The sequence below is a fragment of the Mchenga conophoros genome, linkage group LG19 (genome assembly GCF_057382185.1).
Source record: "Mchenga conophoros isolate Kocher_MC1m ecotype Shallow Benthic linkage group LG19, M_conophoros_male_GT1.1, whole genome shotgun sequence".
Taxonomy (NCBI): domain Eukaryota; kingdom Metazoa; phylum Chordata; class Actinopteri; order Cichliformes; family Cichlidae; genus Mchenga; species Mchenga conophoros.
The window spans coordinates 9235034-9251988 of record NC_140544.1 but is presented as its reverse complement, the minus strand read 5'-3'; the positions used below and the strand labels follow the sequence as shown (position 1 = coordinate 9251988).

General features: G+C 47.8%; 1 protein-coding gene across 5 annotated transcripts in view; it reads right to left on the bottom strand.

Moving 5' to 3' along the window:
- ccdc88c (coiled-coil and HOOK domain protein 88C) overlaps positions 1-16955 on the bottom strand; it is a 59742-nt gene that overhangs the window by 28159 nt on the left and 14628 nt on the right. For 4 of the 5 annotated variants that reach the window (XM_085257198.1, XM_085257200.1, XM_085257203.1 and 1 more), the window contains 9 exons: positions 16579-16687; positions 7890-7959; positions 5592-5650; positions 4307-4390; positions 3583-3726; positions 2972-3198; positions 2388-2469; positions 1299-1457; positions 92-238 (listed from right to left, as the gene is read on the bottom strand). In XM_085257198.1, coding sequence (XP_085113324.1) covers positions 92-238; positions 1299-1457; positions 2388-2469; positions 2972-3198; positions 3583-3726; positions 4307-4390; positions 5592-5650; positions 7890-7959; positions 16579-16687 — 1081 coding nt within the window. Of the gene's footprint in view, positions 1-91; positions 239-1298; positions 1458-2387; positions 2470-2971; positions 3199-3582; positions 3727-4306; positions 4391-5591; positions 5651-7889; positions 7960-10263; positions 10708-16578; positions 16688-16955 lie in introns of those variants that run through there. The other variant, XM_085257202.1, reaches the window with a different exon arrangement.

Here is a 16955-nt window from a genome sequence, read left to right as displayed (position 1 = left end):
TCACAGAGAGAAAGCTTTGTGTCAAGAACATCTGGAAACATCTGGCGCGGTCACTGTGTGAACCATGTGACGGCGTGGGTCTGGGTCGTACCATCTCCAGGTCGTGGATCTTCGCCCGCAGTAGCAGGTTGTCTTTCTCCAGCGTGTGCAGTTTGTCACAGCGCCCCCGTGAGGCCGACAGCTGCTCCTCCAACAAAACCTTCGTCTCCAGCAGGGTCAGGTTGTCTTCGCGGAGCTCCTGGAGCGCGCACGCAAGCACACACACGCACGCACACACACACACACACACACACACACACACACACGCACACACACACACACGCACGCACACACACACACACACACACACACGGTCAGATTAAGTGCAGAAATGTGTTCGGTGTGAGGACATAAACAGAAACATGACAATATTAAAACCATGAAAATAATCGTTCACCCCTTTGTCTTTTTTTTCTGTCAGCAACGACATTAAAACCACCTGACATCACCAGGCCCCTCCCCCGAGTGGAGGTGGTGTGGATGCCACACACCTCTGCAGGTGTCCTGGAAGCTGTGCGGTGAGGTCTGTGTACATCACTCTCAGTCAGGCATTAACCGCCTGACAGAGGGCGCCGCCACGGAGGCGTGTGCAGGTCTGTGGTTAGGGAGGGGATCAAACATGAAAGCAGGACCCAGGTGTCCCAGCTGAACACCACCCGGAGCACCACCCGGTCTGCACACACTGTTGTTCTTATGCTCATCTGTTTACAGCGTTCAATTGTCGCTCCTTACACAGACTGTATGCAGAAGATGGAAATAGCCAGGTATTTGTCTGTGAAGGTTCTCAGTCATCCAGGTCATCGTAGTCTAAGGAGCTTGGAAAGAAAAGCGTCTGGACTTCAAGTTGCTCTCATCCAAGAAGCTTCTTCAGTTCTAAGGTCAAATGGTGGAGAGTCCCAGATTTAAACCCAGTGGGAGTTTCCCTCCACAGAGGGACAAAGGACCCCTGATGATCCTCTAATCACATGAGCCAAGGTGTGAAAGCGGGTGTGGGTCTGGGACTCTCCAGCATTTGACCTTAGAACTGAAGAAGCTTCTCGGATCAGAGGTGAAACATCTTCAAGCAACTTGAAGTCCAGACGCTTTTCTTTCCAAGCTCCTTAGACTAGCCCTGTATTTGACTCCCTTTTGGAGCCAGCCTGAAGTGGACGCCAGAGGACCCACAGCTTCCTGTTTCAGGCGGCGTGCGGAGGTGATGGTGGTGTTTGTCGGTGGCTTTAATGTGGAGGCTGCTCTGTGGTGAGACGCTCTGGTTTTACCTCCACTCGGGTTTTGTAGAAGTGAACGTCATTGAGCTTCTCTTTGCATCTGCTCAGTTCGGTCTCCAGGCGGTCGACGCGAGCGGCTCGTTCCCGCATGGAGTCCACCTCGTCCCGGTACACCCGGGCGGAGCGCGCCTCGACGGACAGAGACTGGTTCTGAAAAATAAAACAGGAACACGTTATCGTCACTTCCTTCCTGTTATTAATCCAAACCTCACGATAAAAGCGCCGCCACCATCCAACCACTCTGTACGAACCCAGAGCAGCAGCCTGCTTAAACTTCTTCTATACAAACGCTCTGATCTCCTGATGCTCTGTAATCTGTTGGTAATTTAAATGCTGAAGCCGTGCAGGATTACACGTCATCCTGTTGTACACTTATTAATCTCTGCTGCGTGCTCAAAACCAGTTCATCAAACTGGGACAAAGTGACTGAGACCACTGCAGAGGGGGATGACCCTCCATCAGATTACATGTGAGTCTAATCCCAGCTCTGTGAGAGGACCGTGTTAGAAATAATCCATCGTGCAAACCATGTTCAGCTGGACAGAGCCGTCCTCCAATCACAGCCCACAGAGAGCAGGTCAAAGGTCAAACTGATCGATCCTTTTATGTAGAATATGGGCTCATCTTCAACCTGATGCAGCGTCGTTCCTGCTGAGGAGCGGTTCCAGCTGCTCCAGATGTTTCCAGCCTCTATTCAGTCACCGTCCGCCCTCACAGGCCGCCACAGAGCTCCGCCCCGAACACCTTCGCCTCATCAGCCGTCAGATGTTTCCACAGCTCCGACTTCTCCATCTTTCTGTTGCTCCTGGAACAACTTCATGGCAGATCCAAAGTGAGCAGATAAGAAATGCTCAGGTTGAACATTGGATGCTCTCTGTGGACCATCTTTAAATAATTACAGGCTCTGTTTTTGCTTCCTTTTAGGAAGCATCCCCTGCAGACGAGGATTCTCCCAAAAGCTGAGCACGACTCACACCGGGACGCAGGAAAACGAGCTTCCACAGAAACGCTCCTCACGGACACATGACCGCCTACTGTGGCTCAGCGCGTCAGTGATGTGTGACTCGTCCTGTTTCTCACCTCCTGTTTTAGTCTCTGCAGCTCCTGATCCAAACGCTCAGCTTCATGCCTCGAATCCATCAGCTGCTCCGTCTTCTCCTCCCTGCACACAGACACACACACACACACAGACACACGCACGCACACACACACACACACACGCACGCACGCACCGTTAGTTATCTGACGCCAGCAGCACGCTCGCTCTGAGAGCACCCTGCTATTTCAGTGGTTAACGTGGTCGAGGTCGTGTGTTAGATTTCGTGGCTCCGTTTGTCTCTAAACTGTTTCCTGTCGGTCACCAGTTAAACACACACGTCCTGTCAGCGTCGTTATGGAAACACCATCGGCGCTCTGACCTTCATGTAAAAAACAAAAACGTGTGAGTGTGTTCAGCAGAGAGCTGCCTGGGTCAGTGAGTAACGCAGGCGTGCCTGCTGTTAACCTCCAGTCACGTGTCTCCGCCCTGTGATTACAGCGGCGTGGTCGTGTACACACGGCCTGTGAGATGTGCTGGAGCCTCGTTAGCGTTAGTGTGAGGTAAACATTACAGCTCGGGCTCGTCAGACTTTATTGGACGGGCGTGTTTGAAGGCGGAGACTCACAGCTCCTGTCTGTATCTGCGGAGCTTGGCTTTGGTGTCGGCGAGCTCCACGGACAGATGTTGCTTCTCTTCCTTGGAAAGCGCCGCCCCGGCCGAGCCGCCATTATTCACTCCCGCCCCCACGGAGCTCCGCCCGTGCTCTGGGCCGATCGTGCCCAGGACCCTGCACCCGTCCTGGGGCTGCTGACTGGACAGGTAGTCCCTCTCCTGGGTCAGGTCCACAATCACCTGTAAGGCAGGTGTCAGAGTGGGAAACGTGAACACTTCAGGTGAAATATGTTGAATCTCGTGTCAACAACAACAACGGACGTGAGATCGATGCGATCGGTCCAATCAAAGCTTCACACGTGACCTGCGGTCCTTTAAAGCTTAACCAGACAAACGTTCTGACCACACACTGAATATGAGCTACTGTGACCTCCCGTCAACAACACATCACAGAACGTCACATGGATCATTGAAGACGACCAATCACATTATTCTGAGACGTTACAGTTTTATCATCTCTCCTTCAGTTAAACACGACCTTCAGACTCAGCGCCTTGTTCACAGACATCACGGCGTCTGCGTCACGCTGACGACATGTGTATAAAGCTGCGTCTGCGAACGTACCTCGCTGGCTTTGTCTCGCTGGTCGATGAGCTGCCGCAGGGACGCCGCCATGTTGCGGGACAGAGGCTCGAGCTCCTCGTGGATGATCTCTGCTCCTTCCTCCAGCCAGGACAGGTCCAGAACATTCAGCTGGTTATGGGTCACCTGACACACACACACACACACACACACACACACACACACACAATGCAGCTGAAATTTAGATTTTAAAGTTTCTAAACAGTTTCCTGCTCATGATGATGTCACAGTGAGTGTTACACCTGCTCTCTGGTTCAAGCCTGGTGCTGATAAGCCTAAACCAGAGGAGGGGTGTGGCCTCTCCTCAGGTGGTTGAGCGGTTTAGTTGGCTAATAAACAGCGACGGTGATCGTCCCGTGCTGGTTTCTGAGGGGTCCCTCCCCTTCAGCCTCTGCTATTGATACAAAATGATTTCTAAAGACTCGTCACAGTCGACACAGACGCCAGCAGAAGGCCACGTCTCTGCTCAATGCAGGTGGCGTCCTCCTGGAGGCGCCAGAGGACAGTCTGCAGGTTAACCTGAACGCTGTGAGGCTGACGTGGGTCAGCACCTCCAGATGAAAACAGGCAGCAGGTACACACTAACGTGAGGGTGCTGCTGCTGCAGCGGCTCCACCTGGGACAAACTTTCCCGGGTGGAGACGCTGCAGCAGCACCATGTGATCAGTGATCAGCAGTGAAGCTGCTCTCAGCAGGTTTCAGTCACCTCCTGGATGTGAGACACGATGGCAGCCTGAGTCTGGATGTCCAGCAGCTTGATCTTCTCGATCATCTCCTCCTTACGCTCACACTGAGGAGACACACACACAGACAGACACACACAGAAAATGAAGGATTAAAATCAAATAGCAGCTGTTGCTTCTCTTGTTTGTTTGGTGGGTTATTAGTTATTTAGTTATTCAGCATCTTTAAAAACAAGATGACAGACGTCAGAAAACTTAAGTTAAAAATGAAAGTGTGTGTTACACATTAACAGCACAAAGAGTAAATAAAAAAACGACGTCACATAAAAGTCGAGATGGTAAATACGTCAGTAACAGGTGGACTCGGAGGTGAGGGGCTGTGCAGTTTATATCCACGACCCAATAAACACTGATGATGTAACTGCATGAGCACACGTCTGCTTTCTTACATTCAAAGCACAAAAATGAATCTTTGGATTCTGCTCTAAACTCACGTCTGTCTGGCCCACACATCGCAGACTAACTGCAGTTTTTAAAATCCAGCGTGCTCGACACGTCCGGGCTGATGATGTCAGACGTACAGCAGCAAAGCTCAGAGAAATCAAAGCATAAAGGTTCAGGTGGGAGGAGGCAGGTGTGCAGGTGAACGTTAGCAGGTAGAGGGCTGAGGGCAGCGTCATCCTCACTGATGTGCTTCTACCGTTAGTTGTCAGGTGTGTGTCTGAGGGCGGGGTCACAGCTATTTAATGGAACAACAACATCATTTCCCTGTGGTTTATACTCCCTCCCTGTTCCCCTCATGGCCTTCCTCTTCCCGGGAACCAGTCGAGCAAGTGCAGGGAGGGAGGGAGACAAAGGGGGAGAGGGAGGGAGACAAAGGGGGAGAGGGAGGGAGACAAAGGGGGAGGGAAATTAGGAAGCTGGGAGAAACAAACAAAGAGAGGTGAGAAGAAGACGAGGTCGCTGCATTCAGAGGGATGGGAGAGCTGAACAGACCGAGCCCACCTGTCAGCACAGGTAAACTCAGCTCGATACATCTGGATAAATCACTTCCAGGGAGGAGCAGCTTCCAGCAACACGCTAAATAACCTGACTGTGATCAGGATCCACGGGGTTAACAGAAAAACAATTGACTGGTGTTTAAAAGAGCGAGAAGCCCCGCCCACATCCAGTCCAGCCCTCGTCAGCAGGAACACGAAGAGACGGCTGTGCTCAGACATGCAAAACGACACACACACAAACACGATTCCTGGGAGAGGCAGTGTGTGTGTGTGTGTGTGTGTGTGTGTGTGTGTGTGTGTGTGTTACCTGCACAGCACAGCCCAGAATCAGCAACAAAAGCCTCTTCAGTTCCTCCATGCTCTTTGCTGAGGGAACAAAACAGAGAAACTCGTGGTTACAGTCATGCCACGGCTCGATACACGGCGCCATGATGTCACGCCACAGCAGCAGCGAGATGCGGCAGTCACGCCGTCCGACCTCTGAGAACATCTGAGAAATAAATACAAACCACTTTTCAATCACACACACTGGTTTAAATCCTGCATCTTCAGCAAAGCGAAGGGCTGATAAAGTCTGTAAAGACGAGGCTTAAAGCACGAAAGCTACACAACTCTGTCACACACACACGTTTTCCCAGGAAACCTCCAGAATTTGGGACCCCTGGACTTGATGAGTGTGTCTAATGAAACCGTCTGCACCTGTCAGCACAGCCTGGCCTCAGGTGTGTGATCAGCTGATCTCTGTGCACAGACGCTCAGTGCGTTCGAGCGTCTCAGCTCTCCTCACTGCGAGGACACTGTACGGGTGGCGCGTATGGACGAGCCGCCCCGGAGCAGCGGGCGGTCTCGTTCTAACAGCTGGGACAAAGTTTGAAGGGATGAGCACCGCCTGCTGCACCTGCGCAGATGAGATGGACTCATGTGTTTTCTGATCCTAACTGGACTGACTGCAGTTTATCTTCACTGCGCTGGTCGGGCGCTTTGATCAGCGTGTGGAGTAGAGCTGGGCGATATAAGATTTTTTCATATCACGATATGTTTTTTTCATTTCAGGCGATAACGATATCTATCACGATATAAGCCAAATAACTATATTTGTAAGATTTAAATGTGCCGTTGCTCACAAGTAAAATGTGAAATAATCAGCAGCTTGTTTTGATTTAAATATTTATTTCCCATAATAAGTTCAACAGGGTAGATGTACTTAAGGAACATGAGACTTTTTCAGATAAATAAAGGCAAATATTGCAAACTACACAAAAGGCAGCCGCTAAAGCGTTTAAGTTTCAAAACAGAACAAACGAAACAGACTAAATTGTCAATTCCACTTAGAAATTATTAATTATAAAAATAAATCTTGGCTTGTTTTACAGAAGAACAGACAAAACTGACTAACTTTTGTCAATATCAAATAAACTGAGAACTAAAAGGAAATTCTCAATCTCTCCTTGTTGTATAGCTGAGCTTTTCAAACAGTTTTAACAGTTACTTTAGTCTGACAAAAGCCGAATGACGAATTAGCGCTTCCAGTCAGAGACTGAGGCTACGTCCACACGTACACGGGTATTTTTGAAAACGGAGATTTTCCGTTTTCATTTTAAAAAATAATCCCGTCCACACATAAAGGCAGAAATGAAGGAAAACGCTGCTATGAACATGCCAAAGCAGCAGGTGGCGCTAGATTCCTAACCGTGCAGAAATGTTGGCCAATCAGAAGTCTAGAAGCCTCGGTGGGAAAAAGTAAACAAAGCTGGGGCATAGAAGCAGAACCGAGTCGTATGTGTGGAGGGACAGTAACTGTGTGTATATGTAAAGCATTTAAACACTGCAGAGAGTAGAATTAACAGTAACAGTATTGTAGAAATTCATTTCACCGAAACAATAACGTGGCGCACAGTGTGACGTCAAAAAATGCGCACACCTTTGACGCTGCGTTTTCTCAGTTTTTCTAGTCCACACGTAAATGCAAAAACGGAGTTTTCAAAAATCTTCGTTTTCAGTGACCAAAACCGCCGTTTACGTGTAGACGAAAGGCACAAACGCATAGAAAAATCTGCGTTTTCAAAAATACCCGGGTACGTGTGGACGTAGCGCATGCACCAGTTTATTGTATTTCCAGACTTGCTTTCGGCACAATTTACAGTGCACGCTACTCTGTTTTTTGTCAGACTTGAAATAGCCGAAATACCTTCACACTACGGAACTTCTATGGCTCTTCCGTTCGACCATCTCTCCGGCATTGGAACCATCATCTGTTTTCTCTTCGGTCACGCTCGGTTGATTTTTCTAGCCGCCACACTCATTTCCTCCATTACCCGGGCGGCACGGTGGCTGGCTGCTTCCCAAACAAATACACATGTGCGGCTTGGCACTTGTGCTGTACGTAACAAGTCACGTGACGTGACGCTGCAGCTGTGATTGGTTCAGCTCTGCATTACGTAATTGGATTGGCTGGTTTTTTTTTTTGTGTGGCGAGGTCTATCGCGATAGTTAAATTTTTCTATCGAGAAAAAGTTATATCGCGATACATATCGTTATCGTTCTATCGCCCAGCTCTAGTGTGGAGGTACATTCACCTGTGGAGGTGTGTCGACGTAAGCGTTACCTGATATCGGGTCCTTGGCGATGCAGAGGATGTTGGGCAGCGGCATGACGATCAGCTGCTGCAGCATGTCCTGTGACCGAGCGAAGAAGGAAAAGTGTCATTACAGTGACGATGATGACATCACATCAGGAAACAAAGCGTGCTTAGCAATGAGGCGTTCAATGATCCACGTTCAGACCTTTCACATGTTCCCACCGCCAAAATAAAGGTGTTAATATTTCTGCGTTTTATAAATATTAACATGTCAGTGAGTCCTGCAGAGGCTAATGTGTGATCCAGTGTGCCTAAGAGGACCAGCTTCATTCACAGGTACAAGCTTCAGTCACTCGGTTTGTGCTTCATGAAATCAGAAGAAACACACACCTGTGTGTGTGTGTGTGTGTGTGTGTGTGTGTAGTCAGCCAACAGGAAACACCCTGCTGCTGACAAAGTGTGTGTCAGGAAATAAAAAGCCCACGAGGAGGGAATGCTTTCCATTCCAGAACACTATCCCACACACACACACAGATTTAATATGAACACTTTTCAAAGCAGAGCAGAGGAGGTGGGCCTTCATCAGGTCAGAGGAGGGCTGAGAGGGAAACGTCCTGATCGGAGTGTTTACAGGAGGAGGGAAGTGGCTGTCAGCAGCAATCCATCCAAACCTGCCCGGTGTCTCTCACACACACACACACACACACACACACACACACACACACACACACACACACTCGTATTTATCCACAGCCTGGCACTGATGGCACAAAGCAGACCCCACCCTGCCATGTGACCCCAGCTCAGCGTGTGCGGGAACGTGTCAGAGCTGAGCCTAAAATCCACCAACGTTTCAGGAAAAGTGGAAAATTAAAGCCAAGTTTACAAAGTTTGAATCGTTTATCTTGATGCTCTGAGCCGTTTTCACGCCTGCAGCTCTGAAAGAAGGAACTGAGCATTTCCATGTTCACACGTCGGCCTGCAGCTGATACGTTGGTCCTGGTTCTGGTCCACAGATCCTAGACCAGAACCAGAACCTGCAGCTGTTGCAGAAGCACATGGAGGAGATGAAGTGCACGGGAAATTCAGAAAGGTTCCCGTGCCCCTGCAATCAGCTCCAACTTTGGTTTCAGTAAAGGAGACGATCGAGATGGTCTGCAGGTGGAGTCTGTCGATGCGCGGTGTGACGGGACAGCAGGCAGCTACAACAGAAGAAGAAGAAAACATGGCTGCCAGGCGCTCGACAGTACAGCGTGGAGAGAGACAACATTTCCAGGAAGAAACCTCTTTAAAACAAATAAACAGCAGGTCACATGACTCCACATCTGTGGCAGAGACAGTCTGAGGTGTCTCTGAGCTTCCAGAGAAAAGTTCGTTCTTGTACTTTTGGTCAGGAATGTGCATCACTGATTAACGACATCATCACATGTAGCGTCGCTCGGGGTCGAGTTATGTTTGTTATCAGTGACCGGCCTGGTCAACGTCTGTGGCGAGACGGCACAGTACAGACAGGAAGTGTCTCAGTGACCTCCAAATTTAAGATCACTGTTTAAATCAACAGCTAGGACTTTGGGGTCACCAGGGGTCAGGGGGAGGTTTATCTGAGTTTGACGCACACCACAGGTAAGCTGAGCTGATAATGACCAGAGGTACAGTAGGTGTCTGCAGGACTGCATTTTACCATGAACACACACACACACACACACACACAGTCAGCTGTGCTATAGCGTTGAGGTGCCTGCAGGTAATGTTACACTGGTCTGTACAGGTAACATGAGAGCCAACCAGGCTGCCTGCTCTCTCTCTCAGACACACACACACACACTCACACACTCTACAGCATGAATAAAACATGTGTCCTGGCCACCATCTGTCTGTCAGCAGCGTGAGCTTCTGTCTTTATCCTGAATGTGACAGACTCACCGACTCTCACACACACACACACACACACACACACACACACACACACACACACACACACACACACACACACACACACACACAAGTTTTCCTTTTGTCTGTTTTCATGAAGCTCAAGCTTACAAGTTACACCAGGAACAAATCTGCAAGTTAGTCGTGCTGGCTGATCCTACATCCAGCTCAAAGCATCGTCGCCGTTAAATACACAAATGAATAAAAACACAAACACAGCTTGGCTGCAGTCTGATTGAAGCGTTTCAGCCGTGAGAGTTTTAACTCGAATCACGATCTCGTCCCCAGCAGGATCTCTGAGATGAGATCGATGCTGCCGGCAGCACTGACCCATTTAACAGGCCTCAATCCTCGGCCCGCTGACACACTGGGCTCACGTTTCTAATCCCAGATCAATGAAACTGTGGCTGCCAATGAGAGAGCCGACTTCTCCCGGGCCGCCGGCGTCTGCGTTCCAACAAATTCTCACCAATTTAAAATGCGAAGTGCAGACCAGACTTCAATGAAACGTGCCAGCAGAGTCCGCGGGCTGACGTCAGGCCACAGACCTCAGCAGGACGGAAAAAGTGCTCGATGCAGCGGAAAATAAAAGCTCCACAAAGTGTCAGTGCTGCTGGAGCTGCAGAACAAGTTTACTACAGAAACTGAAGAAAGAAAACCACCATCAGACGCTGCAGCGCGACCGCAAAGACTGGGCGAAGCTCAGCAGAGCGTGAAGTTTAACCTCGAGGACAAAGGAGACCTCCTCAAACAAAACTCTGAGAGCGACAGTCGGTTTACAACAGTAACACAGCATCACAGCTCATTTCTAACGACGACCCGAAACTGTCTGCACACTCCTGTGAAGCTCAGAAGTCCGTTTCCTCAGGCTGTCATTTAAACGCAGCGTCACTATAAAATACTAAAATTAATCTGATTAATCTGACAGGAGAAAAAGAGGTAAAAATTAGTCTGATTAATTCGCTTGTTTCTCACCAGGAACAAATTAAATGCTTCAGCTTACGTCACTGAAACACTTTATGGCAGGGTTACTGTACGGAGGACCAAAACATACAGTTAAAAATAAATAATCAGCCCAAAAAACCTAAAATGCAGCCATTTAATACATCATCCATTATTTTATTTATTTATATATATATATATATATATATATATATATATATATATATATATATATATATATATATATATATATATGTATACACACACACACACAAATTATTTATTTCATTAAATTTAACATTTTTTCTTTTTCCATTTAAATGTAGTTTTCTTTTATTTATAAGTTTATTCTTTGAGCTCATGACACGCTTCGAGTGACGCCCATCATTTGCATAGTGAAACAGAAAAATAACGAGCAAATGTAAAAAGGAAACACAGTGAGAAGACACACACACACACACACACACACTCCGTGTCCTCGTTCAGCCACTGCTGCTCTGACACAGGTAAACCTCACCTGAGACAAACGCACAAACACAAGATAGATAAAAGCAATAGAAAAAACTGTTGAAAAAAGTTTATACATAATAAAAAACGAGTAAAAAAATAACAAGTTTCATAAAGAACCTTAAAATATTAGTAATAATATTTCTTATATTTGATAGATTTATTCAAAAACAAGTTTTTCAAAATTAAATTAAAAATACTGCATAAATGATTAAATTTAACATAAATATCATTTTAAAATAAAATATTTACATTTTTTTATATTTACTGGAATCTTTGTTCACTTACTGAGTTTTTAACTTTTAGCATTTTTGTTTAATTTTAAACTGATGATTTTTAAGTTGGCAGTTTTGGTCCTCCATACTCGCTGGAGGTAAACAAAGAAAAAAGCGACTTTTGTTTGTTTTCACACGTTAACGTGAGCAGTGTCTCTCACCAGATGACAGTCTGAGAAAACACAAACACACAAATTACCAAAACACATACAGCGCGCACACAAAAGTAGACAACAATCAGAAACTGCCCTCTGGTTACCCTGCAGTCTGACCTTACACACACACACACACACACACACACACAGACACACACACACAGACACACACACACACACACCCAGCATGCTCAGACACTTTGTCAGTGTTTTATTGTTACTGTCAGGAAAAGCTGTGTGTGTGTGTGTGTGTATAAAGTAGGGCAGAGGATATGGAGTTCCAAACATGCCAGACTGTAGGCTGAGGCCTTTGTTCTGGAGTTCCCACGGTAACCGAGGAGGGTAAAGTGAGAGAGGAGGAGGGGGAGGAGGGCTGCTTGCGTTACTGCAGAAGAATTAAAACTTCTGCCACCGCAGCCTCACACTTCAGAGGCGTCACGCTCTGCCACCGGCTGTTTACAGGTCGTGACCTTTGAAACTAGGCTGAGGGCCAAACTTAGGATGGACTCTGACCTCAGACCACGTAAAACATTAATAAAGCCGATGTGATCACATCGCACACAGGAAACTCCACAGCAGCACAAACACAGTCCAGAGGTTCAGTTAGCAGCTACCTGTCAGAGGCCACGCCCCTAACAATGCAGGTGAGTTATAGAAACGCGCTCTCCTGTACATAATAAACAGTCTGTGTACATGTTTCTCATAAAAACAGAGCAGAGCTGATTCAGCTCCTGATCAGGTGATTGATCCCTGTGATCGGTTCCTCCTTTTCACAGACACTAGCTGCATTCACAGTGTTGATTCTGATGCTGGAAATTATTTTGAGCCAGAAGGAGATGAAGATGATCCTGGTCTGTGGATGCAGGTAAAAGGAGACCTTTCATGTGCTCCCACTCGCTCTGAGCACACACCTCTCCCACAGGCTGATACGAGGCTTTAAACTTTACCCAGAATGCACTTTGTGAGGTTTCCTGTAGCGAATGATCAGAAACAGATCAAAGATCAGGGAGCAGCTGCTTTCTACTCTACGTCACAGACATCAAACTGCTACAGGTGACCCAGGCGACCCAGGCTCTGGGACAGACGAGCCGGCCTTTAGTCTGCATGTTTCAGCCCTGAGAAACTCAGAGATCTGCTGAACACACAAGGCCTCGTGAAATGAAGTTAGAGCACATTATATAGATCAGCTGACTGCGAGGAGGTCACCTGTACATAAATGACCTCTCAGGATGAGAGGACCTTTAACCTTTGAACCAGTTTCAGACACAAAGAGTCGTCTTTGTAATTTCACTGATTCATTTTTTATTGATAAACAGATCAATAACTGTGGACACAGTCAGGCAGAGAACCAGCAAAGACACAACAGAGCTCCAGATATCAGCTTACTGAGCCACACACACACACACACACACACACACACACACACACACACACACACCTCAGCAGGCCAGTCTGCATCTGCTGGGACTTCATCTAATTAGGACAAAGCCGACGCCCAGCTCCGCACGAACAGCTGGAGGTGTGTGCGCGTGCGTGTTTGTGTGTGTGTTTGTGTGTCCGTGTGCTGCAGCTGATCCTGCTCTCTAAAGCTTGTTGACTTCATATTATCATCCGAGGAGTGTTTGTGCTCAGATTTTTAAAAGATGTTTGAAAAGACAGCAGATTAACTCTGTCCTGCCCAAAGACACACACACAGACACACACAGACACAGACATGCACACACGCACACACAGACACACACGCACAAGCACACACACCAAACTGTTTTTATAGGATTGGATTCATTCATCATTATTTTGTCGTGTTTTTGTGGGTTTCGTTTCATTTACTCAGTAAATGTTCTGTTTTTCTTCCTTCAGCTGTTTAAAGGGAACAGAAATCGTATGACAGCTTTGAAGTGTCTCAGGCCTCGTTTATTAGCCTGGACCCAAAGACCAGCAGATGACCGTGGCCACACCTCCATCGCTGTTTTCTCCTTACAGGAAGTAGAACTGCTGAGGTCACAAAGAGCGCACAGATCCAGACACAACTTCATAAACGGTCCAATTAGCACAAAGTTAAAAATGAAATCCATCTCAGAATAAAAGTAAAGTGTCTGTCGGGGGTGTGGCCTCTTCGTGGTCATTCCCTATTCAAACACCAAAACTTTATTAAAACTCATTAAAGTCCATTGACCTCCATCTGAAACACTTCCTGTGGACAGATAGAGGTCGCACAGCACGATCACTGCAAACATCAGCTCATCCTAAACACCCATTAGCATCTAAGACCGGCCAGAGACCCAGACCGGACCCAGACCCTTCAAACAGCACCTGCAGCCGCTGCAGGAGGGCATCATCGATGGGACACTTCACTGTATGTGGAGCCTCCCATACCTCCGTGTGTGTCACACAGAACGATGGAAGCTGATCCTCAGTAAGCTTGGCTGTATGAAAACGAGGAGCTCTGATCGCTCAGTCGCAGCTGTAAATGGTAAATGGCCATATATAGCGCTTTACTAGTCCCCAAGGACCCCAAAGCGCTTCACATATCAAGTCATCCACCCATTCACTCACATCCACACACTGGTTATGGCAGCTACATTGTAGCCACAGCCACCCTGACAGAGGCGAGGCTGCCGGACACTGGCGCCACCGGGCCCTCTGACCACCACCAGTAGGCAACGGGTGAAGTGTCTTGCCCAAGGACACAACGACTGAGACTGTCCAAGCCGGGGCTCGAACCAGCAACCTTCTGATTACAAGACAAACACCCAACTCTTGAGCCACGATCGCAGCTGTTTCACAAACCGCCTCTTTGTGTTCAGCCAGCTGCTAAAGATAGACCAACAGTAACGTTTCCATCAGCAGCTTCAGTCTGAAAAAGGACAAACAGGGGCGCCGTCACCCGCAGACCTGCAGGTCACAGCCGGAGACATCAGCGTATGCAGATGATGCATGTGTGCTCATGACAAACTCCCAACAATCAGTTCCAGCTGTATTATATTTAACACTGGAGGACCTGAAACCTGACTGTTACCTAGCAGAGGCTTTCTGGCTCAGAGCTTTCAGGACCTGACAGCACTTCCTGCTCCTTTCTTTAGGATGCCCCGGGGCAGACCCTGGGTCAGCTGGAGAGATCTCTCTGCTGGTTTGGGAACACCGTGGTCCCTCCACAGGAGCCAAAAGAGGTTTGGAGCCTGTAGGATGCAAACGTGTCTGCTGCTTCCTGGCAGAAGTTATTTTAGCAGGTCTGCAGTCACACAGGTGCTTCCACTTCCTGTGATGAGCCACGGGATGAACGAGTCACGAAGGCCAGGAATCAAATCATTACAGACCTGCTGCAGTCGCTTATTCTGCATTGTTTTCATAGGCGAGCAACTGAAGGCCTCATGCACACACAGACACACACAGACAACAATCCTCTGTAATAAAAGCAGAAACTCAAAAATTAGGGATGGGTACCGGTGTCATGGCACCGGTTCTGACATAAACGGTAGTAACCAGTCCGAAAAGCAGCGCACATTTCGGTGCTTTATTTCGGTGCTTTTTTTTTCCTGAGCTGTGATACACTTCTAGCCAATCATTTTACGTTTCCGAGGATAGTAGGCGGGGCCAGGTACGTACGTTCTGTTAGAGCAGAGCTACAGATTAAAAATGTCCAAGGCGAAGCAGTCAAAAGTCTGGCTGTACTTCACAGCAAAATATGCAAACTCAGCAGCCTGCAACAAGTGCTTTAAGCTGATACTGTGATACTGTCAAAGGAGGTAACTCCTCAAATCCGATGAAACACCTGGCGACGCATAGCATTTTTTTAAAAAGCCGAGAAATGCGCCGTATTTGATAGCTTGCTGCGAGACCTCACACCGAGCGCATCTACTGCGGGTGGGTTGCCTCTTATCGGACCCGGAGTTAGCAACATCCCCCAAAAACACGAAGAGGAGAGTCCTGGCTCCTAGCCCTGCCAGTGTAGTGATGTAGTGATGACGGATGATGATGGCAGCAGCAGCAGCCGTTCTTCTCTGCGCGAGTAGCTTAATGTTGTTCGGGTGCAATTTAAGTTGAGTAGGCTAACCACGTTATTACATTAATGCATGTAAGGTGAACTAGCAAACATCATCATAGCTACATGCAGCTGTCTTCTTGTTTGATGGCAGATACTAACTTCACCCTGGCCAAAAAGGCTAAAATGACCAAAGAAAAAGTGGAAAACAGTTAAACATGAGAGGTTTAGGACAAAGTTTGTGTTTTTTCCATTGTTTAAGCACTGCTTCCAGCCAAGAGTGATACCATATATGCCCCACAGCTGCAGAAAAGGCTAACATTGTTATCTTTTTACAAAAAACCAGCTGAACGTGAGAGGTTTTTGGACCAATTTTGTGTTCTCCATTCTTTGAGCACCGTTTGAGCACCGGCACCGTTTCAAAAGTACCGATTTGGCACCGGTATCGGATAAAACCTAAACGATACCCATCCCTATCAAAAATAAACTTCAGTTTCAACAATGTTAACAGCTCTCGGAAAAAATACAGTCACATAATCCAGACGACACACAGGAAGTGTGTGTGCGTGTGAGTGTGTGTGTGTGCAAGAATGCGTGCAGGATGTGAAGCTGTTCAGCCAAATCAGCTCCATCTGAGCTGCTTATCTCTGATTTATAGAAAACACACAAACATGCACGCAGGGCTGTACTTCACACACACACACACACACACACACACACACACACACACACACACACACACACACCGTGTACTCGTTCAGCCACTGCTGCTCTGACACAGGTAAACCTCACCTGCCAGTCTCCCACAGCATGCACACCGATGAAGCAGTGCTGAAAGGTCAACACTCTAAACGCACTTCCTGCATCACTTCCTGCTGGGACTGTGTGTGTGTGTGTGTGTGTGTGTGTGTGTGTGTGTGTACCTGGTAGTACGTCCTGATATGTCTGGTGAGGACTGTCAGGTTGTGAAGGCGCAGCGACACATCATTGTTCACGTTCTTGTTCAGCCTCTGATTGGTGGGGCTCGGGTCGCTATGGAGACAAATAAACACACCAGAGGAGCGCTGAGGCTGACGTTTGTGGCTGTTTGGGACAAAGATCATCTCACACACACACACAAGTTTCGGGTAACCATGGCGCAGGCATTTCCCTGCACGGAGCCTGATTAGCATGTGAATAGGGGGCGTGTCCCGCTGTCCATCCGTCTGACCTCCTGTCGCTGTCATCGTGTCAGTGTGACGCGTGAAGATGGCCGGTCTCACAGCGCAGCGAGGACTTCACATGTGATTATTCATTAAAC